The sequence below is a fragment of the Myripristis murdjan genome, chromosome 23 (genome assembly GCF_902150065.1).
Source record: "Myripristis murdjan chromosome 23, fMyrMur1.1, whole genome shotgun sequence".
Classification (NCBI taxonomy): domain Eukaryota; kingdom Metazoa; phylum Chordata; class Actinopteri; order Holocentriformes; family Holocentridae; genus Myripristis; species Myripristis murdjan.
In genome coordinates, this window is record NC_044002.1 from 21,412,604 (window position 1) to 21,438,450 (window position 25,847).

At 40.2% G+C, this 25,847-nt stretch overlaps 2 protein-coding genes across 5 annotated transcripts; one reads left to right on the forward strand and one right to left on the reverse strand.

Annotated features, from left to right (window-relative positions):
- Nucleotides 1-4,502: 4,502 nt before the first annotated feature.
- On the forward strand, nt 4,503-12,013 carry glipr1a (GLI pathogenesis-related 1a). 3 transcript variants are annotated; one of them, XM_030045732.1, is made up of 6 exons: nt 4,503-4,728; nt 5,231-5,479; nt 5,629-5,747; nt 6,411-6,493; nt 9,798-9,824; nt 11,673-12,013. In XM_030045732.1, exons 1-6 carry the CDS (start codon nt 4,537-4,539, stop codon nt 11,825-11,827), a joined length of 825 nt encoding a protein of 274 aa, XP_029901592.1. In that variant the 5' UTR covers nt 4,503-4,536; the 3' UTR covers nt 11,828-12,013. The 3 variants fall into 3 exon arrangements, with proteins under 3 accessions (XP_029901592.1, XP_029901593.1, XP_029901594.1); XM_030045733.1 differs by having other exon boundaries at nt 6,411-6,469; XM_030045734.1 differs by lacking the exon at nt 11,673-12,013 and having other exon boundaries at nt 9,798-9,902.
- A 370-nt stretch (nt 12,014-12,383) lies between these two features.
- On the reverse strand, nt 12,384-25,045 carry krr1 (KRR1 small subunit processome component homolog). Of its 2 annotated transcripts, none has more exons than XM_030045730.1 (10): nt 24,923-25,045; nt 24,288-24,463; nt 23,177-23,311; nt 22,510-22,635; nt 21,117-21,200; nt 20,440-20,496; nt 15,767-15,937; nt 14,805-14,882; nt 14,119-14,215; nt 12,384-13,147 (listed from the first exon to the last, which is right to left on the reverse strand). In XM_030045730.1, exons 1-10 carry the CDS (start codon nt 24,996-24,998, stop codon nt 12,996-12,998), a joined length of 1,152 nt encoding a protein of 383 aa, XP_029901590.1. In that variant the 5' UTR covers nt 24,999-25,045; the 3' UTR covers nt 12,384-12,995. The 2 variants fall into 2 exon arrangements, with proteins under 2 accessions (XP_029901590.1, XP_029901591.1); XM_030045731.1 differs by having other exon boundaries at nt 24,796-24,923.
- Nucleotides 25,046-25,847: the final 802 nt, after the last annotated feature.

A 25,847-nucleotide genomic window follows, 5' to 3' on the forward strand; every position in this document is an offset into this window, starting at 1 on the left:
GACCATATTTGGCCTGGGGCGTGTTGGGAAAATAGACCAGATGGTGAAACTGGCACTTGAAGGCCCAGATGTATAAAACTCTGCATAGATTCATGACTAATGGTTCTGTTTTATAAATCGGCGCATGCACGAGCCTCACGCACACTCCCACAATCAGCCATAAATGGAGGCTAATACGCCCATAATTAGCTCATTTCCATATAAATACCTGTTGCTCCTTAGTTGTTTTTCAGACATGGCAACTAAAAGCACAGCAACAGCATCTGTATTATGTGAGACACTGTGCAACAGACATATTCTCACTCATAAATATACTACTAAGAAAAAAAAACCATAAATAGGCTTGCACACACACAATGAAATTCGACATTAGGGACACTTTCTAGATCGAAGTAATAAAGTTACAATAATAATGTCACATAAATTCCCACTTTAATGTTATTTTCTGCCACTTCTCCAGCAGCCGGCAGCCAAAACTCTGTGTGTGTGCATGGTGTGAAGTCTGCATGAGGCATGAGTACTGATGTCTTTGGTAGAAAATGGCGCATGCACATTTATGAGCCTACGCAGCATTTATATGTCTGGCCCCAGATCGCCAGCCGTTGGCAGAGCAAACACTTCCACTGCCAGTCTGAACCCGTTAGCACTTTATTACCATAACACCTGAAAGTGGGTGGACAATCCGGTGCCAGTGCAGGGGACATGAATGTATAGAAATGAGATGGTTGGAGACTCCTGATGTTTACCTCACTCTCCTATCAGTCACTGCCCTCCTTCTCCCCTACATTTTGCACAGTCCCATCCATTATACCATTATAATTGCACGCTGCATACATTACATACTGCACTGCCCGCTCAAATCTCATGTGTTCCTAGGGTTAATGTAAACTAACAAAAACTAGGTGCGAAAAAGCAATTTTGTTAACTGAAATTTAAAAATAAATGAGGCTTTACAAAGTATGACAACTAACTGTGACTGTATTGTGTGTTTATAAAACTAATAGAAACTAAAATTAGAGAGAAAACATCTTTAGTTTTCGTCTTTGTCTGTTTTTTTTTTTTTTTTTCCCATGCATAAGCCAAGTATTTTGGATGGATATGAACTCTATCTTGTACTGTTTTGGTTGTGCCAGTTTTATGCCAGTACATGGCTAATATCCTAGTGGATCGAGCAAATACTTCATATACCTCATAATACCAAAAAAAAAGAAAAAGAAAAAAAAAAGATGAAGGCTAACACTGAAACTAATAAAAACTAAACCAAAACTAAGCATTTAAAATAAAAACTAAACTAGTAAAGCACTCACATTAGCACTTTAGAAACTAATTAAAACTAACATTAACTTGAAAAAAAAACAAAAAACTCAAAATAAAATAAAAATAAAAACTGACTAACACTGCACTTAACATATTTTTTACACTTGTCAGTTCATCTCCAGTGTCAAGATTGATGAGTTGGTTGAAAAGTGCATTATGACATGTTTTAATATTTGCCACTCTAAACTTGCCACTGTAAAGAATATACAGTGAGGGTACAGGATACTGTTGACCATGACTTATTATTGAAGACATTACAAAGATATGCAATCAGAAGGGTAGCACATTTTTGGTTAAGTAGTTACTTGGAGAATAGGTGTCAATATTTTAAAATACTAAAGGTTACTTGTGGGGTCCCGCAAGGCTCAGTGTTAGGTCCGTTGTTGTTTATTTTTGACATAAATAATTTTTGTGAAAAATAAATTTATACTTTTTGGTAAGCGTTTAACTAAACAAACACATGATAATTTATGCTGACATTGACAATGCCTGAAATTAAATTTCCTAGAGTGATAAATTATTCTGAAAGCCACATACAAATGATAGGAAGTAAAAAAAAAAAAAAATAACAAAAGTTAAAAAATAACACTGAATGATGGATGATCAGAAAGAAACACTGGCATAGAAGGACAGGGTAAATCATATGTAATTTGTTTTTTTTGTGTGTTTTTTGTTGTCTTATTTTTGTTTTCTTTGGGTTTTTTGTGTTGTTTGTTGTTACCTTTGCAGTCAAATTAGATTTGCTGTTAAAAGGGTCGGCATTATAAGCTGTAACTTCAGCGTACATCTTTTTTCAGGCTATGGAAATCTTTTAAACTGTACCACTGCACTGTTTTCAGGTGTGGGATTTGAGCATCTGCTTCCTTTTCATGTGTCTATGTGTGTATATGAGTTTGTACATTTATACACATGATCTAATTATTTGTTATTGCTCCCAGACTAAAAATAAATTTCTTAGTTTCTTTGAGACTTTGTCCTGTCAGTTTGTCCCGTGTGTCCTCTGCTGAGACTGATGATCTGGTTAACATTTTGTCATCCTCCTCTATTTTCTTGGGCGCCCAGTTTTCATTGATTGCTGTAAATATTTCTTGGTTGTGGTTATGCACTGCCACTGGTTATGCGTTGGTGACATTTAAACGTCACCAACAATGTTTCCTACACTCTGATGAAGTTATGCACTGCCACTGGTTATGCGTTGGTGACATTTAAACGTCACCAAAAATGTTTCCTACACTCTGATGAAGTTATGCACTGCCACTGGTTATGTGTTGGTGACATTTAAAGGTCACCAACAATGTTTCCTACACTCTGATGAAGTTATGCACTGCCGCTGGTTATGCGTTGGTGACATTGAAAGAACAATGTTTCCTACACTCTGATGAAGATGTATAGCTGAAACGCGCTGGCTGTCCTGTAATGGATGAAGGATTTTAACTTTTTGTCTCAATCAGAGTGTTGCAGATTTTTGGACTGCTTTTTTTTTTTTTTTTTTTTTTTTTAAACAAATGAGCTTTATTCATGACACTGGCTGCCATGCATCATCCAGGTGGATGCTACAAGTAGTTTGGGTATTAAGGTAAAGCGCTATATGCACACACACAAATGCTGGGTTATTAAAAGGGTGAGGCTGCTGGGTGAGGTTGGGTTAAGATAATGACCCAGAGTAACGGGCTGGAGGTGCAACCCGAAACTGAGGCTCAACTTTCTTTGCAGTCCTCCATTTTCATGCAGATGTGACTGGACCTGACCTTCAACCCCGTTTTTGTTCCAGCAGGTTATAGGAAATGATGAGATGTTAAAAGTGTAAAAATAAAGGTAGCTTGCCGTGTTCACAAGCAGACAGCTGTCAGTCCAGGCGTACACACCTGAAATTCCCACTTTGCTCGTTCTCCATCCATGCACAAAATAAAAATAAAACAGCATTCAACAGGCAGCAGGTATGTAACAGAAGGAGACATCATCGCTCGCTCCAGCCTCATTGTAATTCAGCTCAATCACTGAAGACGTAGGTGGATAAATCGACCTGCAATATCTCTGTGGCATTCCTGTAGTAACTGCAACACACGTCCTCTATAATATTCCTGTAGTATTCCCATAGTAACTCTATCACATCTAGGGTTAGAGAGAGTGTGTTTAATCTAATTCAAGAACAGCCATTGCCTGTGAATTTTATATGGAAGAAAAAACTCCACATAAAGTCAATACATATTTTAGAGGCCTCCCAAATTTCTCGCATCATGTTTTTAGAGGAGCTCATGTCTTGTTAAGCGGGGTTTTTACTCATTAACCAGCTCCTTTACAGCCGACCTTCACTTCAGTTTGCATTTCAGATTTCTCAGAAGTTGATACCAGGTGTGAACAGCCTCAAACAAAGCTATGCAAATAAAAAAAACCCATATATAGCTATAATTTGTGTTAGCTAACACTAGTTTATGATAACAGCTAGTGTGCAGGCAAGATATAAAACAGTTTGTGTTACCTAGTGTCAGCTGGGCTATTTATAGCTTATAGTGTTTTCAGTGCTATTTATAGGCATATATAGCTGTGGTCATCCAAATAGAATTATCTGTTAGGATGGCCAGGAAGACTTTTAGACCTTTTTTTCCTATTAGAATATTAAATTAATTGATTGGAAATATGTGACTGACTTGATTTTTTTTTTTTTTTTTTTGCCTTTGCTTTGTTTTTTGTGCTTTTTCCTTGTTGCATCATTTCATAACAATTTAATTTCTTCAACTCATTTCTTCATGCAGACGTTGATCAAAATAAAACAAGTAAATTTAACCCAAGTGACACTGATAACCCAGATTTTGGGTTTAATTTTTTTTTTAACCCAAGTTTTGGTAGCTTTAACTGAACAATACAGTCATTTTTACTGATTTCTGGATACAAAACATAGCCCGGCATGTTGGGTCAAACCCATCATCTGCACCTGCTGATTCATAATAACCAGGAACCAGTTTTAAGAGTGTAAATATAATCCCTTATCATTATTATTATTAAGGCAGTTAAACAGTCATTTTCCATTGTGTGGTGAGGTTTTGCGGATTTGAGTCACAGCAAATGCTGCTGTGACTGGAATTGGTTGATTTGAGAAAGAGAACGAAAAAAACAAAAAACATGAGTTCAGTTAGCCCACACCACATCCTCTTGTGAACCACATTTCCGTGCTCTTGCACTTCTTCTTCTTGTAACACCGCTTTGCATTTTCTCAGAGGCATGGAGTCCACGGTAAAGCGGTTAATGTGGGCTTGGATTATCTTGGCGTCCTCGCTTCACTTTGAGTCACCAGGCGTTTGCTCAATCTCACTGCCAGACATCACTAATCGGACCTTCATTGATGAGTGCGTCCAGGAGCATAACAAGGCGCGGTCCTCTGTCAGCCCGGGTGCAAGTAACATGCTGTACATGGTAGGCACAACATCGACACAAGACCAAGAGCGTACAGGCCAAAATGGCTGTGCAGGCTGTGACGTTGCCATGTCTGGAGGCTTGTGTTGGGCTAAATATTAAGTTTGTAGCCGTGGTAAGATGTTCTAACCGGATAATATTGTCTCAGAACAACTAAATCCGGAAATAATGTGCCTGATTTGCTTCACAGTGCACACAGGACAGGACATGACATAGAGAAGCTGGGTCAGCTTTACGAGAGCGCCACATGTTAAAAATCTTTGTCCTTTTTCTGCTCAAGTTTGTTGCCTACACACCATCCTAGGCTGCTGTAGCTGTTCAGCAAGTAACATATCTAGTGCATATGTTTTAGTTTTTGTTTCATTCTCTGGATAATCTGGGCTGCTCAGTGAAGCTGCAAATGTTAAAGAAAAAAAAAGCAATTGAATGATTTTTTGAAGAAGAAATGGACTATGGGTCAGTTTCTTAAGTGTATTCTGCTTTTACAAATCTATTTCTCAAGACATGGGATGAGGGGCTGGCCATTACTGCCAGGGCCTGGGCGCGGAACTGCCTTTTTGAACACAACATCCACCTGGGCGAGGTCCACCGGATGCATCCCGTCTTCCCCTCAGTAGGAGAGAACATATGGGCAGCCTACCCGCCCTCAACATTTACTGTGACGTCTGCCATTAACTCTTGGGTCAATGAAAAGCAATACTATTCCTACAATGCAAAAAGCTGCACTAATGTCTGTGGCCACTATACACAGGTAAGTGCACTTCCTGTGTATACTAAATATGGCCAAGTCTGTACGCTGTGCAGAAAAAGGGGAAACTGGTCATGATGCTCCATATTTGGTTTTCATTGCAGAAGTGTTTTTTTTTTTTTGTTTTTTTGTTTTTTTTTTTTAACATCTAGGTTGTGTGGGCTAAAAGCTACAAGGTCGGCTGTGCTGTCCAGGTCTGCCCGAATGGCGTCAAGGAAACAAGATTTTCCAACAAAGAGGGTGTCATTTTTGTATGCAACTATGCCACAGCGTAAGTTCAAGATGTTGACTAAATAAATCCCCAACAAGAAGAGACAGAGTTATTATTTTATACACACAATATGATCAGGATTTTCTGAATGAGTGAGCGGAGAGAGTGCAGAGAGTCCTCTTTTTAAACATCAGCACACAGATAATGAGTGTGTGAGGGCACAAATCTACACACACTACACAATGGAAAGGGGCATTTAGCTTCAAACAGTCTGCGGCGATTGAGGAAGTGAGGAAGTTAGTCGCCGCGGTGTAAAATGAGCTTTGTTTCAAGATTACAGGAACATTACAGGAAACAAAACAATGACAGGAAACACAACATGCATTGCTTCTCATTCACTTAAACAATAACCCAACAGTAAGGACCATGATGAACAATCACAGCAAATTTTGTATGTTAAGTGACTTATTTCATACTTTTTCCACTATTTACTGACTGTTGATGATTCTTTTTGTATTATCTTATGAGTTTTGTTTAAACTGTTGTTTCTGTATCATTGTTGTCACCCCATTATTTTTAAGTGAAGTCCTCCTCATTAAACCGGGGTTGCCTCTCCTGCACATTATCTTTTATTCTCTTTCATACCAATTTTCATCATATTACATAGGTGCAAGTACATTTTTAAAAGACGGGAAAGTAATTAGATGACGGATCTTTCCACAGAGGAAATGTGGTTGGACAGCGACCCTATGCCACAGGGAGTCCGTGCACCCAGTGTGAAGGTGAATGCAGGAATCTTCTCTGCCGTGAGTACTCGGCCCCCTTGTCCTGATTTTAAGTCCTAACATTTCCAGATCCAACAGGTAGATGCAGCCTGTGTTTCTGGCGCTGTGAAACTGATCAGGACGTTTCTCAGTGTGATGCCAGGCTTCTAGATTACTAAATTACTCATGCCATCTTCCTGTGCCCAGTTTAACCTAATCTAAACCCTCGCATCATATTTCTGAGCTTTGTGCAAATTCTGGTAATACTGGTCCCATAACTTGTCTGAGATTTGAGGAGCGCTGAAAAGTTTAGGCGTACAACAAGTTAAAGGCAGAATGAGTAAGATTTTCCTAAAAAAATCAATCATCAATTATGAGCTCAATTGTTTTGCTGAGCTCGGGACTCTTCTGTGCGTCGGCCGACATCCGATAGGAAGCTACAGAAATTGTGGACTAAAATCTAACGAGGCGAAACGCCAAGCGGACGAAGCTCGTTTGAGTGAATCTGGGGTTGGCTTTCACCTGCTGGCGAGCACTGAGAGCGATGCGGTATGGGCCTGTTTTCTTTTGGACTAGGGAGGTGCTGGCACGCCGTTTTTTTTTTTGTTTTTTTTTTGTCATGGGAGAGAGAGATTTTGCATTTAACATTTAATTCCGTCGCCATCCTAGGAAAGGAAAACTGGCTCCCTGCAGTTATCTTAGCCAGGGAGGAGAGGCCAACTTTGAATGCTGTGTTTAAAAACAGCAGTCGGCAAATGGTACTCATTCTGCCTTTAGGAAAGCTAAGATCGACAAGCTGGGAGGTCCACCAGACTGTGAGCATCACAAAACTGACATTTTATTGTGGCAGAGTGAGAGAAATACAGGTGTATTATGGGAAAATGTTGTCAGCCAATGAGGAACGCCGTTACAGGCTTGTATAAAACAATGAGAATTCCCACTGTGTTTATTCCTCCGTCATGTCGGCTGTGTAAAGTGTAATCTCGGTTTGACACCGGCTGCTCACGTTAGGGAGGCTGTGCAATCGTGCTCTGACAACATTTTCCTAATAGTCCGGCGGCTATGTGAAAAATCACGATACAAGCATGAAATTTGGCACACTGTTAGAGCATGCCCTAAGGTTCATTTTTGGCTATAGGGCCATCACAGATTTGTCCCGTAGTAACCGTGGCAACCATTTTTCACAATGGCTGACACCTGCTGTGATTTTACCTGTAACTCAGCTTCTAGACAACCTAGGATCTTGATCCTGGTGGCTAATCCTACATTTTCAAGGATGAGGAATACAATGGTAATATTTACAACATGCTAGCAACTTCCTAACTACATATTTCCAGCATTCAGTTAATTAAATAATAGTAAAAACCATCAAAATATGTATTTTGGTAGAGTATACTGTACATGTTTTCTAAGATGTTGACAGATATGCCATGAAATGCATGTGTGTTATGGCAATGGCCAAAGTGGAGCTATACAGCAGTACAGAGACAGGATACCATTTAGCCTAAAGGCATTTTTAATAAAGTCAAAGAGGAAAGAAAGTGTGACAACACAAAGTTGCGTATGATGACACAGTCCACCAGCAAAGGGCAGTGCACTGAAGTGCTGCCTCGGCACATTTGCATCTTCCACAACACCCCTTTTTGCAACCACAGTGAAGGAGGTTGCGACATGTAACACAAGTCGCCAGGAAGGAGAACAGCTCAGCTTTGTTCTCATCAATACGTTGATACTCAATGTGTCAACAAATTCCCTTCCCTCTCTTGCTGCATGTTTCAGCCTTCAGCGTTTCTAGTTAAGCAGACAATACCCCACAAAATTTCCCATCAAGAGAAAAAAAACCTGCCTCTAATTGGCTGGCCTCCAGTCCAAGAAAAATCCAAGTCTCAACAAGAAATGACTGAAGAATGACTGTTCCTTGTTCGAGGCTCTACATTGCATCACAGACATGTGATGGAAATCTGGTTGAGTTCTTTGAGCATGAAAACCAGGCATGTCCACCAGCACTGTCACAAATGGGCAAGCTGAGAACTGGTACCAAGTCGAATTTGGTGGGCTGTTTGATGGACCTGGTTCCTTCACATGAAAATGCATCCATTCCCACTGTCCAGGTCATCATTCCTATGGTAGCCAAGGCACAGAAGGCACGAGTCACATCACTGAAGTTCTTCCATGTATCCCATGTTGTCTTCTTGCCCCTGCCTCCAAATGATGACACCGTGTCAAAACCAGTAAAGGCAAGGAACATTGGCAAGGCTACATCGATCTGGGCCCAATGCCCTCGCCATCTCATGAGTTGCTAAATGCCGGAAACTCTTCCCAGCTCCAAAGGCAACCCACAGCTGAGCAATGTTGAGGCGTTGGGCTGCCATCACTGCCAGTACCAGCACATCTGTGTCAACTGTGCATATAGAGAGGTTGTCATACCCTTCCTTCACAGCATCTTCCAGGTCTAGTATGATGCGTGTATCAGCCTCCACATGTGTGCATGGTGCAAGACCTGATGTATCTTGGGGCTGAGTACAGACGACTTCAGCATGATGAGTGCTGATTACCTGTTTCTCAGTGGCAAGGGATGTAGCACAAGTTGCCAGGAAGGAGAACAGCTCAGCTTTGTTTTTATCAATACGTAGACACTCCAACCAATTCCCAGGAATGGCACTGGACTGTTACATGTCGCAACCTCCTCCGCTGTGGTTGCAAAAAGGGGTGTTGTGGAAGATGCAAATGTGCCGAGGCAGCACTTCAGTGCACTGCCCTTTGCTGGTGGACTGTGTCATCATACGCAACTTTGTGTTGTCACACTTTCTTTCCTCTTTGGCTTTATTAAAAGTCCCTTAGGTTAAATGGTGTCCTGACTCTGTACTGCTGTATAGCTCCACTTTAGCCATTGCCATAACACACATGCATTTCATGACATCTTAGAAAACATGTACAGTATACTCTATACCGAAATACATATTTTGATAGTTTTTACTATTATTTAATTAACTGAATGCTGGAAATATGAAGTTAGGTAGTTGCTAGCATGTTGTAAATAGTACCACTGTATTCCTCATCCTTGAAAATGTAGGATTAGGCACCAGGATCAAGATCCCAGGTGGTCTAGAAGCTGAGTTACAGGTAAAATCACAGCAGGTGTCAGCCATTTTGAAAAATGGTTGCCACGGTTACCACGGGACAACAGTGTGCCAAATTTCATGCTTGTATCGTGAAGTGCACGATTCCATCAAAATATTGCACGTATCTGCTGGACTATAAAAAACAGATTAAAAATAATAAATGAAAAAAAAAAGTGATTCAGGTCACTTTTTAATGCATTTCCATGTGTTTTATCTCCTTGCAGACAGCCAAGAGCGAGACAGAGAGAGAAGTAAGTTCAATGGCTGAAGCCACACCACTACAGCCACACTGTCTCCTAAAAAAAAAAAAAAAAAAGGCGATCCATTGTTGGCATAAAACAGAAGACCCCCTCCACTCCACCCGAGCAACAACAGTTGGGGTTCCCTTGAGCAAGACGCTGAACAACAGACGCCTCCTAACAAAAGCTTTTTACATCAATAAGGGTTCCAGCTGCCCTTGCACCAGTTTCAATATTAAAATCCCCCGACAGATGCAAGCTCAGTGTCAGGTATCAGCAAGATGAGGAGTTTAATCAGGAAGTAGCACAGGTGAGGGTTGCGTTCCCAGTAACTGAGACGGTGTGGATTTGCCCTTACGAGCCAAAATGAAATGGTGGAGTAGGGCGTGGACACTGATGAAGAACTGAAACCGAGCGCTGAACGAAACGCAGAGCTTTGTCCGGACTCATCAGCCGGGGTGTAACAATGCACGTGTTTGCGTTGAACGTTGATGCCGTTTAGCAGAAGCTCATTTGTGGTGGATCTTCCTCTACCTTCAGCGGTGAACGCTTCACTGTCACATAGACGGAAGAATAAATGTGTTTAGCGGTTACACAGTTCCACCATCTAACTTCTCCTGGTAGTAAACTTGATCCTCTACACACACACAAAAAAAAGAGTTGCTGCAAGGTATAGTTTTTTCACTCTGACGGAGCCAGGCTAACGACTCCCATAGACTTCAAGTCATTATGCTAAGCTAACACAAAATGCTACCCATAGGAGTAGAACCACTGGACGCACTGAGGTGGAAATGGTATTGAGGCTGGGTATGATGGGAAAAGTGGTATTTTAACCCATCAAAACAGAGTATTCCTTCAAGTGGAGCGGTTGGTTAAGTGGCAAGGGAGAGCTGATTAAATTTTCACACTGGTCGGCCAGAGTGGGGTGTGGCTTCACATGAAAAATGCATGAGAGTTTCTGTTGCATTCAAACAACATCATAAAACCTTGAAAGGCTGGTCTTGGAACAAGGAAAAACAGATTAACTTGGCACATTGCTTGGGCTGGAGTCGGGGTTTGCACGGAGCATACATGCATACTAGCATTTTATTTAAAAAAAAACAAACAAAAAAAAAAACAAATAAAATCGCACTGTTGTATAAGCAGACTTATGTTGTGCGTATCTGTGATATTTCATACGCTTCGTTTTGTAGTGTTGAGCCATGTATTCTGATTTTACCGTTTTCTCCATCGAAGAGATAAAAGCAAATAACTTATGGAGCCAAGACAGTTTCATTATCTAGCCTATGTTTCAATATAATACGCTACATTATCTTGTATTATGTTGTGTTACCTTGTTGTGTTACATTATGTTACATTATGTTAAAAAAAAAATGGAAAAAAAAAATCAAAATCGAGGAAAAAGCACAAAAGGAAGTAGCTGGAGGAAAAATAGGTAGCCAATAAAATTCTACTTGTTTCATTCAAATTTAATGGGATACACTAATTAAACAAACATATTATATGATAAATTTGGTGACAAACTGATTAAAACAAAAAAAAAATCCTGTTCCAATTTATTAAAACAGACCGAGCCCAATGCACTTAATCCAGGGTGCATTAAAAACGTACCTATCAGTCGGAGTTTGCACAGAGCATGATTAAGTTTCACAACAGTACAACACATGGAACCAGAATATCTTTACAAGTGTTGGACGAGGTATGCTCTCTGGTGTTTTTTTTGGCATGAGGTCTTCTTTCACTGGCTGAAAACACTTATGGCAATCTGACCAAACCTGACACTCAGGTTTCAGATTGGCAAAAAAATTGGCAATGTGCAAACTGGAAACCTGCCTGATGTGACTTGATGTGTGCTCTCAGGTTACAGCTGGACTCCAGACTGGGATCCCGCTCTGCAGACCTGCGGCCCCGCCTGTTTGGCTGTTTTGGCGCTCCGCCCGCTGGCCCTGATCGCCACCTTCATCGCGGCGTACGGAGTCCACCACTTTTACCCCGACATCTTCTGCTACGAATAGACTTCTCTGTGAGGTTTCATCAGTCTGGTATCCGCAGTGCCGAGACACAGCTTTCACTCTCAGGATCCCTTTTTGCTTCCCATTCCCGATGTACAAACCGAGCCGGGAAAAAATCGGCAGCTCCAATTGCCAGGCATGACTTTCAGAAACCTCTTAGACTTTTTTTATTGTCATTGCACAAAAAAACAACACAGGACTGAGGTTTTTTTTTTTTTTTTTTTTTTACAACGAAATGTTGTTGCTTGGCTTCCAGATTACAACAGGCATGTTCCAGGCACTAATTTCCTAAATCAGTTTCAGTTTCATGTAATGGCCGTTTTAAACTGTATTTGGGCGGGTGTACATGTTAATTGCCATGTTCCTCAGTTTTTACTTTTCATGTCAGATTTTGTGTGTACTATGTTGCACTTCTCAGCGAGGGCTCTCCCAACAGTCTCAAGAGATTACCGTGGTTAAAATAAAGGTTTCAAAAAATAAAAACGGGACATTTTTTTTCCTAAGTTGCCAGTCAGGTTAATATGCAATTTAATATGAAAGGAGGTAAACACAGATTTAAAAAGACAACAGAGTTCAATCTTTTTTTTATTTTTTTTCCCTACATGCAGGAGGAAACGCCCAACAGCTCTGTACATAAACTCAGGAAATCCTTTTTCCATCAGTCCTATAAAGAATAGCCAGAGGTTGTTCAAGGTGAAACTACTGAGCCCAATTATTTGTGAAAAGCTCTTTAGAAATCACCAAAGTGACTGGCTTCTTAATCTGGCAGTGCAGTGCTGCTCCCAAACAAACAAACAAACAAACAAACAAACATGTCAGGCTTTATAAAATGAAAAATATACATTTTGCACAAATATAAATACCAACCATAGAAAAACTTGACAAAAAGCCTCTGCTCATTCGTCGCCTGTTTGTGTGAGTGTAGAGAAGTTATACTGGGTGTACCTCAGAATTAGCCTCCAGATACAGAAAAACAGGAAAAACAGTTGGTCCCTCCCAGCAGCCGAGGGATTTCAGTCTTATTTCCCCGACATGTCACAGCAGAATCCAGTCGTGATCGCAGCACATCATGTCGAACGTCTCGAGTCACGTGCTTATTCAGTCTTTATTCTGTCCAATGAATGCCACACCAAGTGGTACGCATATTTCCACGAGTATTATTTGTGCACGGTTAGCCTTTGTTTTTCTTCTTCTGTTTCTTGTCGGTGGCCGTGCTGCTGCTGGCCGGAGCTGGGTTCACTATCGGAGCGCCCAGTTTCTTGTTTTTGGCTTTCTTCACTTTATCCTTGATGGCCTCGATGTCGAGCTTGCTTTCCGAAGGAGCTACAAAAAAAAGATTATGATGATAGAAAAGATCTAGAAAAACATATTTACATCTATGAATGACAACCCATTGATTAGTTATTATTTCATTAGGCTTCTGAGGCAGTTAAAGTGAACTGGCAGTTGTTAAGTAGAGCAAAATGAAAATGTTCAAAAGCAGCATCTGGACACTAATTAGGGATTATCCTCTGCCACTCTGACACTGTGCCTCTGGTGGTGGTGTTCATAGCAAAGTCCAGCTGCACTGTCAATGCACCTCATTCCTCAACCTGAAACAGTCCCCAACAAATTCTCATTCTTAAAGTCCCCCCAGCCATTTAATAAGCCCCTAAAGAATATTTATGTACTTATATTTAAGTTTTTTCCCATGAAAAAGCATCCCATACTACCTTAAAACTGCTTAAATGTAACCCTAAACCTTGCTCTCATTAAAAATACATATAACTATGAACATGTAAAAAGTCCCACCCCTGCCCACCTCCGTGCCTGCTCACACTCTGGCTCACACACCGGCTTGTAACCAGAGCTCTGTTCACAGAACGAGGAAGTATCGTCTGTGAAAATCTAACCATGACCGAAAAAAAAAAAAAAAAAAAAGCACTGCCGTGTCAGCTGATGGCTGATTGGCTGTGGGATTTGTGACGTAGCAAATGGGCCCGTCTGAGTCTCAGGTTTTAGCGGCGTGAACACACACCTCCACCTTAAGTAGAGGAGTGTGAAAACATCTCTCCAGTCACAAACTTTGACCAGATACAGTCAGTAGAGTCAAGGTCAGACATTTTAGAGAACGTAAACATAAGAAAAACAAATTTTAGAGTGGAATGGGACTTTAAATATTAAAGTTAAGAGAATGGGAAACTTTTGCTCTGCTATTTTGCAGCTGAACATCTGAATACACTCTTCTTTTCAACTTGGGAACAAAAGCAAATAGAGAACAAACCAATAAAGTAAGGATGTCTGAGTCTTTCTACCTTTATTTGTCTTCTTCATCAGAGGCTTCTCCTTTGGTGGAATGAAAGCTTTATTCCGCTCTTCCTGCTTCTTAGTCAGCGCCTCAGCTTGTTTCACCTGGAGGGAAACACGGGAAAAGGTGTGATGATCAAACATTTGCCAATGATCAGGACCTCCGGCGCCTCCTGGTGCAGTTTGACTATATAAATAATATGTACATATCAAATCTATGTAAGCGAAACATCAGACTTTAAAGTGCCTGCAGCGCTCCCTGAAATTTCAATTTAATATATAAAGTTGATCTTTGAATTTAATGATCAACTTAAACGAGCCTTCTGCTGGTTTAACAAGCTTTTCAAGGTTTTCAAAGTAAACCGGCAGTACAAGAAAAAAAAAAAAAAAAAAAAACTTCATCCAGGACTGGACATACAGGGAAAACAATGGTACAAATATGATGAAATGAAAAGTAAAATCTATAAACAACTGTATTTTGGACATATTCATGTTTTTGGGGCTTAAATTCAGATAAGACTTTTCTGACTGTAAATAAAAACCTGTTTCACTGAAGGTCTGAGCAGAGAGGCTCTTTCAAGAGTCTTTCACTGCACACATGCAAGCTCTTGGCATGAATAGAGCGTATATTTATTTCTTAAAAAAAAAGAAAAAAAAAAAGAAAAAGCTAGATGAATCCAGAAAACATGCTCACCTTGATCTCCTCCATCTTCTTCCTCTTTTTCACGCTCTCTCGGAGGAAGAACTCTCCGGTGGCCAGCTCCTTGTCAACCTGCATGACGGTTCAACCCAACATGTCACATAGACTTAAAATATAAATCAATAAATGAATTAGAAAAAAAAAAAACTCATTAATTTTAACTTTGATTTCTCCCGTAAGCCTCCTTTATGTTAGTTTAGAAACACTGCTGCGATACAGTGCCGTAAGAAAATACATGCATACTAGCATTTTATTAAAAAAAAACAAATAAAATCGCATTGTTGTATAAGCAGACTTATGTTGTGTGTATGTGTGATATTTCATACGCTTTGTTTTCCAGTGTTGAGCCATGTATTGTGATTTTACCGTGTTCTCCATCGAAGAGATAAAGGCAAATAACCACTTATGGAGCCAAGACAGTTTCATTATAATAGGCTACATTATCTTGAATTATGTTGTGTTATGCTGAAAATAAAAATGAAAAAAAAAAATTTAAAAATCAAAATAGAGGAAAAAGCACAAAGGGAAAACTAGCTGGAGGAAAAATAGGTAGCCAATAAAATTCATTAAAATTTAATTCGATACACTAATTAAATAAACATACTGTCTGATAAATTTGGTGACAAACTGATTGAAAAAAAAAAAAAAAAATTCCCGTTCCAATTTATTAAAACAGACCGAGCCCCATGCACTTAATTCGGGGTGCATTAAAAATGTACGTATCATATAATCATGAGAATTAAGTGCATCAGCGACATGCAGCCATACGAGGGACTGGAGAATGAAAAATACAAAAATACGAAAAATAACAGCGATAATCAGCTGCGCCTATTTTTTGAAGAGCCACAAAAACGACAGAATCTGAATTTGTCTACAAAACGCAGAGGGCGTGGAAACAGCGTGAGAACCGTCGCCGGCGGCTCCTCGTGCACGTGGGACCGAGCGAAGCGCCTCACCTTGCTCTCTGGCTGCTGCGGCGGGAACGGCGTGTACTCCTTCTTGGCGCTCTTCTTCTTTGGCTCCTTGCGCTTGTTCAGGTTCTTGTGGCGGAAGTTGGGCAGGAAGCGCTCCCAGCTCTGCATCCGCAGCTCGGGGTCTTTGGCCAGCTCGCGCTTGATCATGAGCGTCTGGGGTCAATAAAAATCACCGATAATGTAACGATGGAAAACTAATTATCTAAAGGGCTGTGCAATATGGCGATATGCATCATGTGGTGGTAGAACAACATCTGTTGTTCCATGTTTTGCTCTATCGTTTGCTGAGTTGTGTCTCAAAATCAACCCACTCTGGTAATTTATAATGGCGGTTTATTTTCTGTAGTTTGGACGATGCACAGGTTCCTCTGCACTGCAACACTGACAGCAGTGTCAGAGTGTATTAACTCTGTGCCGATGAAGCTCAGATAAAAACAGCAGAAGGCACGGCTGCATTCACTGATACAGAACGTTCACTCCAAAGCAGTATTTTGATTTCTATCTCAGCGTGACTTTAGTGACACCTTGCTGTCTGTAGAATTTAGGAATGAGCTGACAACATCACAGCAGATATGCAATCCTCCTCAGTTCCAGCCAGTTGACGAGACATGAAAGCCGTCATTATGTTATCTTTATCAACCGGCACAAAACACACGGGCTGTGCAAAGAAGTCTGGCCAAGCAGATCATCAGCTGTTTGACATCCTAGTTATAGCAGCATGGACTAATAATAACTTTATAGCACCCTTCATACATAAAATGCAGCTCAAAGTGCTGTACAGTATGGCATTACAAACATAACACAATAGCACCAGCTCTAACTAACACAGTACTACCACTGTTCTACGAATCATTGCCAAAAAAAAATATTCTTCTGTTTTGGCCTGTTGGTCAGAATAAGAAAGCCATTAGACAACATTGCTTTTAGCATGATAGCCATTTGAAGTCAATCAGTCAATCAAAAAATAAGCCGATTTATCGACAGTGAGAATAATTGTTTGCTGCAGCCCTAATGCAGATACCAGTTAAAACAATCCATGTATAAAATATGTATCAGTGCCCACTAAACCATTAAGCATGGATTTAATATGGACCACAGGAAGACTAGCCGCCACATGTGGAAGCTAATGGAGATTTGAATGACAGAAAGTAAATGATCAATGTGGAAGCTAATGGAGTTTGGAGAGCTTGTAACTGTTTGGACCTGACAAAGATCCGTGTAGAGTTGTAGAGTTCCTTGTGAAAAGTAGGGCTTTGTGATATGGCGATACATATTGTGTGATGGTAGAAAAATGTCTGTTGTTCCATATTTTGCTCTATCGTTTACTTAGTTGTGTCTCAAATCAACTTGTTCTGGTAATTTATTATGGCGGTTTATTTTCGGTAGTTTGGAAGATGCATAGGTTCCTCTGCACTGCACGCATGAGCACAGTAGGGTGGCCCATTTTTACATGTAAATTTTCAACTTCATATTTTTTAAGCTCCTAACCCCTAAATTGGTTGCAATACATGAGAAAACTCTGCTGGTGAAATTTTTCCTCAATCGGACAACATTTCCCCCTCTCTCATCGACCCTGAAGTTTAACCACAGACTTAACACAGTCTGTTTTCACACATGAATAGGGTAAAAATTTTATCCTATAGATATCACCATGAAACTTACTAAGTTGATTACTTACAATAAGCCAAACAAAAAATGTATTTCAAGTTCTTTGAAATTCTTTGTTTACATGAGCAAATTTCAAGTTGAACTTTAAGTTTAGCCAGTTTTCAACACAATGCTTTTCCGCAAGTGCAGTTGCTAAGCAACCATGCGAGCATAAGTGCAGATTTCTGTTGGAGCCTCAGATTCCCACAGACTCTCCAACAGTCTGCTGCCAGAAAGTAAGTTAAACTTTCAGATATTTAAGTTGAAGTTAATTAAGCCTTTAACTTTACCTTTGTAAACCGTGAATGTGTGATGTAAATATGTAAATATAAATATAACTACTTATATCAGGTTATTTTGTTAAGTTTTTCTTGAGTTTTCTCTTGTATTCTAACATGTTGGGAATAAATGTCACTTGTTTTCAAGGATTGTTGTTTTTATTCATTCAATTTCACCTTCATTCTCGGGAAAGGATAATGTTGCAGCTGAGGCTAAAGAGCAATTTGAAATTTGCTCATGTAAACAAAAAATTTCAAAGAACTTGTAATACATTTTTTGTTTGGCTTATTGTAAGTAATCAACTTAATAAGTTTCATGGTGATATCTATAGGATAACATTTTTACCCTATTCATGTGTGAAAAAATACTGTGTTAAGCCTGTGGCTAAACTTCACGGTCGATGAGAGAGGGGTAAATGTTGTCCGATTGAGAAAAAATTTCAGGGGTTAGGCGCTTAGACTTTCCAACTTTCGCGTTTTTGGGTCACCCTAGCACAGGAAACATGAACTAACAGCATAACTTACATAATAACACAGCTGAAGTTAAATCCTGTGTGGAAGTGTAGTAATGTTCCACAGCGGTGTGAGTGACACATTTCACCGATCACTGCAACACTGACAGCAGTGTCAGAGTGCATTAACTCTGTGCTGATGAAGCTCAGATAAAAACAGCAGAAGGCATGGCTGCATTCACTGAAACAGAACGTTCACTCCAAAGCAGTATTTTGATTTCTATCTCAGCGTGACTTTAGTGACACCTTGCAGTCTGTAGAATTTGCTATATGCTTCCCGACATTGGGAAGCATGTAGATCGCAAATACACTGCTTCCATCATTACACGTATTTTAAATATTTTATATTTTGTTTACTGTTGAATCGAAAATTTGCATAAAATTTCCAAATAAAAGGAGAAAAATAAACTAGCATTCATTATCTTTTATTTGTCAAGTATATAATTCAATAGGTAAAAAGAAATAGGCCTTTTAATGTGGTGATTTCATATAAACCATTCATGTAACATAACAAACTGTTGCGAGAAAAAAAATAATCAAAGAATCTTTTTTCCCCAAGTCTTTCAAACCGGCTGAACAGAACTGGCAATGAATACAACCTCAGCAGCCCGGAGATAAAGAGAGAGTCCCAACAAAGTCATCTACATGTGAACATGTGAGACATTAATATCTCAAAAGGCAATGATATGGATGATATCAAATTTAGGGTTAGCCTAAGACAGTGAGACATTGGTCTATTCTGGTCAAATGAATATACTGTGAATAGGGCTGCCACGATTAATCGATTAATCGCGTCGACGTCAACAATCAAACTAGTCGGCAACTAATTTAGTAATCGATGTAATCGTTTTTTTTTTAGCTTTGTTTTTCGCTCGAAACTGCCGCTGTACCTTCCGCTGTCTTGTTTGCCTTCTGTCCTTGACACACATGCGCAGTAGCGCTCATCGGAGTCAGCGGCGACTATGGCGAGCCGGCAGCGGAGCTCCACAGTTTGGGAGCATTTTACCCAAAATATTAACGTGAAGACTGTGAAATGCAAAATCTGCGAGGCAGAGCTGGCATATCATGGCAGCACGACTGCCATGCACCAGCATTTGAAACGAAAGCATGTTGTGTTGGCTGCCGAAGAGGATGACGAAGAGGGACCGTCAGCTCGGTAAGCTAGTTAGCTGCTAATAAAGTTAACGTCAACATTAATAAGCGACTTACCTATATTGATGGAAGGAAGCGAATCATGGTAAAACAACAGAAGCTGCATGTTGGCGCAATAATCTGCAATTTACGTATGATCCGATTGATCGAGGAATCGCAAAAATAATCGGTGTCGTGTCGATTATCAGAATAATCGTTTGTGGCAGCCCTAACTGAAGTAAAAACATTTTCTACATCCATCTGGTATTAATGTGCTGCTTTTTGAAGAATGCTCAATTTTCACTGATGCTACACTTAAAATTTTAAATAAGTGTGAACTCACGTCATATCGCTATCGAGATATTTGTCATAAATATAGAGGGATATGGTTTTGTCTGTATCATGCAGCCCTAATGCAAAGTACATTTTAACTTATAGGAAAAGCACGTTTCTTTCAAGGAAGCGGACACCCAAGCCAACTTGGCAAAGCTAAACCTATTGTCTTTTTTGTTTTTTTGTCCTGTTTCATGCCCTCAGCTCAAGGTTGTGCCAGCCTCGGCACGTAAACCCAGAGAGAGATTTGTTTCAGTCACGAGATCCAGAACAAGGATGGAAATCATCTTCATCGGGCATGAATGTGACCTGTCACTGTATGTAAATCAAACCTGCCAGCCTGAGGTTAGAGAGGACTTTCCAGTCATTTTTAGGTTTATCCAATCAGGGGATCCTGTAAGTTTTCTGTGAATTTTGCACAGTTCTGTGGTGTAAATGCAACCCATCTGAGAGGTTAGGAGGTGTAAAAACAATATTTAGGTCATCTGACAGGCCCTAACAGCACTCAACACCACAAGTTTTTCCGTGTTTGTTTTATGCAAACAAACAGCAAAGTAGGTCGGTGGGTGGGCAGCCCTCTATTATATTTCCTGTCTGTCTGTGAGAGAAATGGTGTGGTGGTAAACCTTAACGCACAGATGCATGAGAGCCCTCTAATTATATTTCCTGTCTGTCTGTGAGAGAAATGGACTGGTGGGAAACCTTAATGCACAGATGCATAAGAACTTGCTCTGCAGGAAACGATTTTGGTTACCTTGATGTTGTAGATGGGGTGAATGTTCTTCATGGTGTCCATAACCACTTTACGCACCTGAGCAACAAAAGGACAAACTTCACAAACAACCAGATCCCCCATAACATTTAACAATAAGATGAACAAAAGACGATCCTCATGGGGAAACTGGGAATTATTTAACTTTTACCCTGTGGCAATTTTGTAATAAGTGCATACTGATTTTGCATTTAAAACCAGCAATGGAAATGAAACTTAAACAAATGTGTTTCACTGTTAGGCTTGCAGAGGGGCAATTTCCCATGTGACATTAAACTGAGGAATTTTGTGAATATTTAAAGTTGAAAACAGTCCATGGGAATAAATGTGAATATATTGGAATTAATGAGAATTAACTGGAAATTTGGGGTAATTTATACACAGTCTCATAAACATGCGTGTATACCAATACAAATAAAAAAAAAATGACATTTGTCTTCTGAAAACATGAATGTCAAATAACATTAACATACTCCCTATGAATCCCCCCATATATTCGTCCCTAATGTTTTTAAAGGAAAGGCAAAGGTATGAAGTTATTGACTGAGTGTGTTTCATAATGGCGATGTTTGTTTCTAGGAGTTTACTGTTTGGCCACGATGTGTTTACATCCCTGACTGTCGGCCCTGCAGGACAGACAGGAGCAGTGGGGCTCTCACCTCCTTGAGGCCGTTGTGGGGCCCCAGGGCCGACACCGTGTTGCCCTGCACCATGACGTAGCAGCCGGTCAACAACTCCAGCGCCTGCAGGGAACAGAAGAGGCCAGAATGACGGAAAAACCTTTTAACTCACAGCCTGGACAGAAAGAATCTGCTAAGAGTGTTTTTATCCACTCAGTGTCCACTTTATCAGCTCCACCTGTGCAGTCTAATGCAGTTCAGGTCAGCCGCTCTGCCATAAATTCTACCTTTTAACAAAGTTTATAATGTTCAGTTTGTGTTGACATTGTGCAGAATGTGTCACTTTAATTCTATGTTTATAACTGAGGTTGTAGTTTGCAGAGGTCTTGTACTGGACTACGTTATATTGAGGTGTTTCTGATTTTTTGTCCTCCCAATTTATTTACAATTAGGGGGACAGAATAGTGGAAACACCTTTCAATAAAATGCAGTCCAGTCCAACAGCAGCACCAACTATGAGCTCAATGCCAAACAGAGAAGTGAATGAACACCTCTGTTACCGTGACAACAAGAAAACCTGAGCATTACAGGCAGCCAAGAAAGAAACTTTATGGCACATCAGTTGGATTGGATGAGACTGTACAGGTGTAGCTGATAAAGCGGCCACTGATTGTACCGTATGAATGACACTCAGGTCTGGCACAATGCCGCCACCTAGTGATCATGAGCCCAAAATGCACCATAGAGAGTACAGAAAGACACTCGCGGGCCACGTTCACACTGAAGCTGAAACTGACATCAGTTCTGATCCAAATCTTTTGTTTTCTGATCAGCATCAAGAAAAAAAAAACTGTGTAAAGCCAACAACCTGTATTTAAACTTCCACATCAGATTTTGTCAACGCTGCCATGACCATAGGTACATCTTATCAGTCACCTGAGACAATTGACATAATTTTGTCACCACGGCTGCAGAAATGGATAAAAGTGAAATATAATAATAATATACCGTGAGGGAAATGAGTAGGATCACAACAACAAGAAGTACATACAAGAGAATGCAGTCCGTACAAAAACAAATGATGTTATTGTGACTCAGCAAAGACATTTTTTGTCATTGTTGTCTGTGCACATTGGTGTCCGAGATCCCAGATATGTACAGTGATTCCCAAAAAATAAAAATACAAAGAGCAGCCGTTTGGAAATGAACACAAAAGCCCCCCCGTGTGAACGTTGCCCACCTATCAGCTCTGGAAATGAGACTAAAGAAACAGTAAAAATCAGAGAAAAAAAATGTTGGAAAGAGAAATGTTTTGAAGTCCTGAACGGCAGCTGAATAGGAAAAGGCACCGACTCAAGCTGCCATTGATGGAAAAATATGTGGAAAAAACACATCCGACCGTTTCAGCTGTGTTTGAATATTGACGACTCACTTTAAGCGTGGAGCCTTTGGGACCGATCAGCCTCTGCCTCCTCTTGACGAAACGCTCTCTGTTCCTCACCAGGGTCCCGATCTTTATGATGTCGGCCGCCACATCGTCCTGTAATATCCGCACGGCCTGGAAGCAAAGAACGACGAGGAAAAGCAAAAGGAATTAACCGCCAGACACCAGCTCCTCTCTTCTGATCACTCCTGCTAAATCCTCGAGTGTGCCGTATGTGACTTTAAGGACAATAACAGTGATTTTACTGCAGTTACTGTAATTTACCAACATTTTATGCTGCAATTAACCATTCTGCAAAACATGTGGGGTACAAAAGATCAACAATCTGCAGCTTTTAGGAAAACTAGTGTGGACGATTTTATTACAGTGATGGAATACTGGTGTGAAGAAAGTTTGAAGTCTCTGAAAGTTAATTTTCATATTGTAGTGGAATGAATGGACATTAACAGCTGGAGAAAAGGGAGGAAAAATGATATCAGTTGTAAAATTTGACTGCTTGCTCTGGGAAAAGAATAGCAGAAACATCAGGTTTATACATTTTGTAGGTATTATGCTAAAAACACTGGTATGGTCCTTTAAGAAGAGTCAGTGGTTGTGAATATTTTCATAGGTTTCATTTAATAGTGAAAAATGTGTCGAGTGGCCAGCCGCTCACCTGTTCGAACGGGACGCTCCTGGCCAGCAGCTTGATGAGATCCCTGGCTCTGACGATGGCGTAGGGGTCGAACGTTTTCTTGGTGGTGCAAACGGTGATGCTGCCCTCGATCAGGTCCAGAGTCGCTTTGATGTGCTGTGAAGCCGGACAGAAACCAACGTGAGGAAGAACGAGAGCAACGACAGCGTCTTCAGCAGCAGCTGAGGTGCACCCAGCATCACAGTCGAGGCAATACCTGCCTCTTATCTCTTTTTGTTTCCACAACAGAGACTTTACACAGAGTGGCAGAGCAGACACAGGGCATGTGGAATAATTACTGGAAAATCTGGAGGGAAAAAAAATATCTCCAAATACCCCACAAATAAATACATTAATATATATTTTTTATATTTCAAAAAAAAAAAAAAAAAAGAAAGAAAAAAAGGGAGGAATGAATGACAGAAAAACAAGGAAACAAAAAAGAAACTTTGTAATAATAATAAAAAAATATATATACTGGAAAATTAGCAGAAAACACAGAAAAATTGTCAAATATATTTTTTAAATAAAAAAAAAGAAAAAGGAAAGAAATAAAAAAAGACCCCCCCTTCAAAAAAGAGAAAACCCTACAGAAAGAAAACAAAAAAGTTTGTCAGCTTTCTAAAAAAAAAATAGTGGATTAGAAAAAAATAAAAACATAGGGAAACATTCACAAAAAATGTTTTTATTTTTTAATAAAAAAGGAAAAAAATCCCACCTCCAAAGTAAGGCAAGAATAAAACATATTAGAAAATTAGCAATAAATAAATAATTACCAAAAAATAAACAAAAATTAAAATTAAGACCCTGCGCCCCCCACCCAAAAAAAGAGAAGGAAAAAGGGTGGGCCAAAAAAACAAAATATAATTATTGTAAGTTACTCCCTCCCCCAAATACAAATTAATTAAGAATGAAGGCTCCAACTACACAGGACTGAGGAGAGCTGTCTTGTGTGTCCCTTCAAACTGGTTTTCCCATCAGTGCTCGTCACACTGAGAGCTTTGCCACGCACACACACACACACACACACACACACACACACACACACACACACACACACACACACACACACACACACAGCGCAGGGCCGTACCGTCTCCCCCAGGGCCTTCTGCACCAGCGGCCAGCTCTCCCTCAGGTAGGCCTCTCGGTACTTGGGGAACAGGGTGGCGAAGCTGCTCTCCTCCAGCAGACCCCGCGGGTTGTCCTCCCGGGTGAAGGCCGGCTCCCTCCAGCCGTCAGGCACCGTCAGCAGTTCGCACTCCTCCACTGCGAGAGAGAGAGAGAGAGAGAGACACACACACACACACACACACACACACACACACACCTGATGAGCATGCGTCCTCACGGTCAGCTCTGGAAATCACTTCTAATCTCACAGTCTGACACAACCTGAGAGGAAAACAACCGGCCACCACGCTCAGAAAGCCTCTCTAGCTACATGTTGAGACGACAGTTACTATAAAAATAAATAAATGACAATAAATTAAATGATACTCAAAGCTGGACATGTCACTTTTATTCTTTAGTGCTCGGATAATGACAGAATAACAAACACGCCACAGTCTCCACAGAGCAGCTCGCAGGCTAATGCTAACCCATGCGCTGCTGCTCAGCTGGCCGCCTCTGTCCGCTCCTCCGCCGCTGAGCCGGAGCCCAGCTCCGCTCCGAGCGGCCGGCCGGCGGCTCCGCTGCTCCGTCTGCCCGCCTGCCCTCTGAACTCACCTTCATTTGTGCTCTTTTTCGATTTCTTCTTGCTTTGCTCCTCACTCACGCCGACTGCAGCTGTGGGGGACGCCATTGTTGACGACCAGAAGCGGAAGTGACGTAGGCAAACTCTTCTTCGTTTCCCCCCCCCCCCCCCCCCCCCCTCACAGTAGCAGCGGTTCCCCTTGCTTAGAGGCGTTATGTTATACCACATGTATAAGCAAAATAAATAAAGTAATAATAAACTCAATAAATACAACAGCAGCAACAACAAAAATATAAAAATATAATATAAAATACCAATTATTTACCATAACTAAAATACTAATTATTTACCATGAATAAAATACCAATTATTTACTATAAATAAAATTCTACTTATTTACTATTAATAAAATACTAATTATTTACCGTAAGTAAAATACTAATTATTTATTATAAATAAAATACCAATTATTTACAATCAATAAAATTCTACTTATTTACTATCAATAAAATTCTACTTATTTACTATAAATAAAATACTAATTATTGACAATGTTAGGAGGTGTAGGTATTTTCCAAGAATGACATCCGGGATGGTTTCCCCCCCCTTCACTCATATACTGTACTGTGTATGAATGTATGTGAACTGACTCTTACTGATGGTGGACTAGTTATTAAATAATAAATGAATACATACATAAAAATGGAGAGGGCTGATGAATCTGGAGCAAATTCTCTTAAAAAGGTAATTAGTTAATGAAGTAATCATATGAATGTAAACCAGGAGCAGCTTCTTGTCAGTAAAAAGGTTGGAAGCAGTGGAGAGAAGCACATATGGGACGTTAATGTGCCGTTACTAATATATGTTGTGATGATAAAAATATAAATGTCTGTTATCCAAAGGGAGAAACGGTTGTTAGTTTTTTTTCCAGCTACATGTGGAGATACAAACTATCGC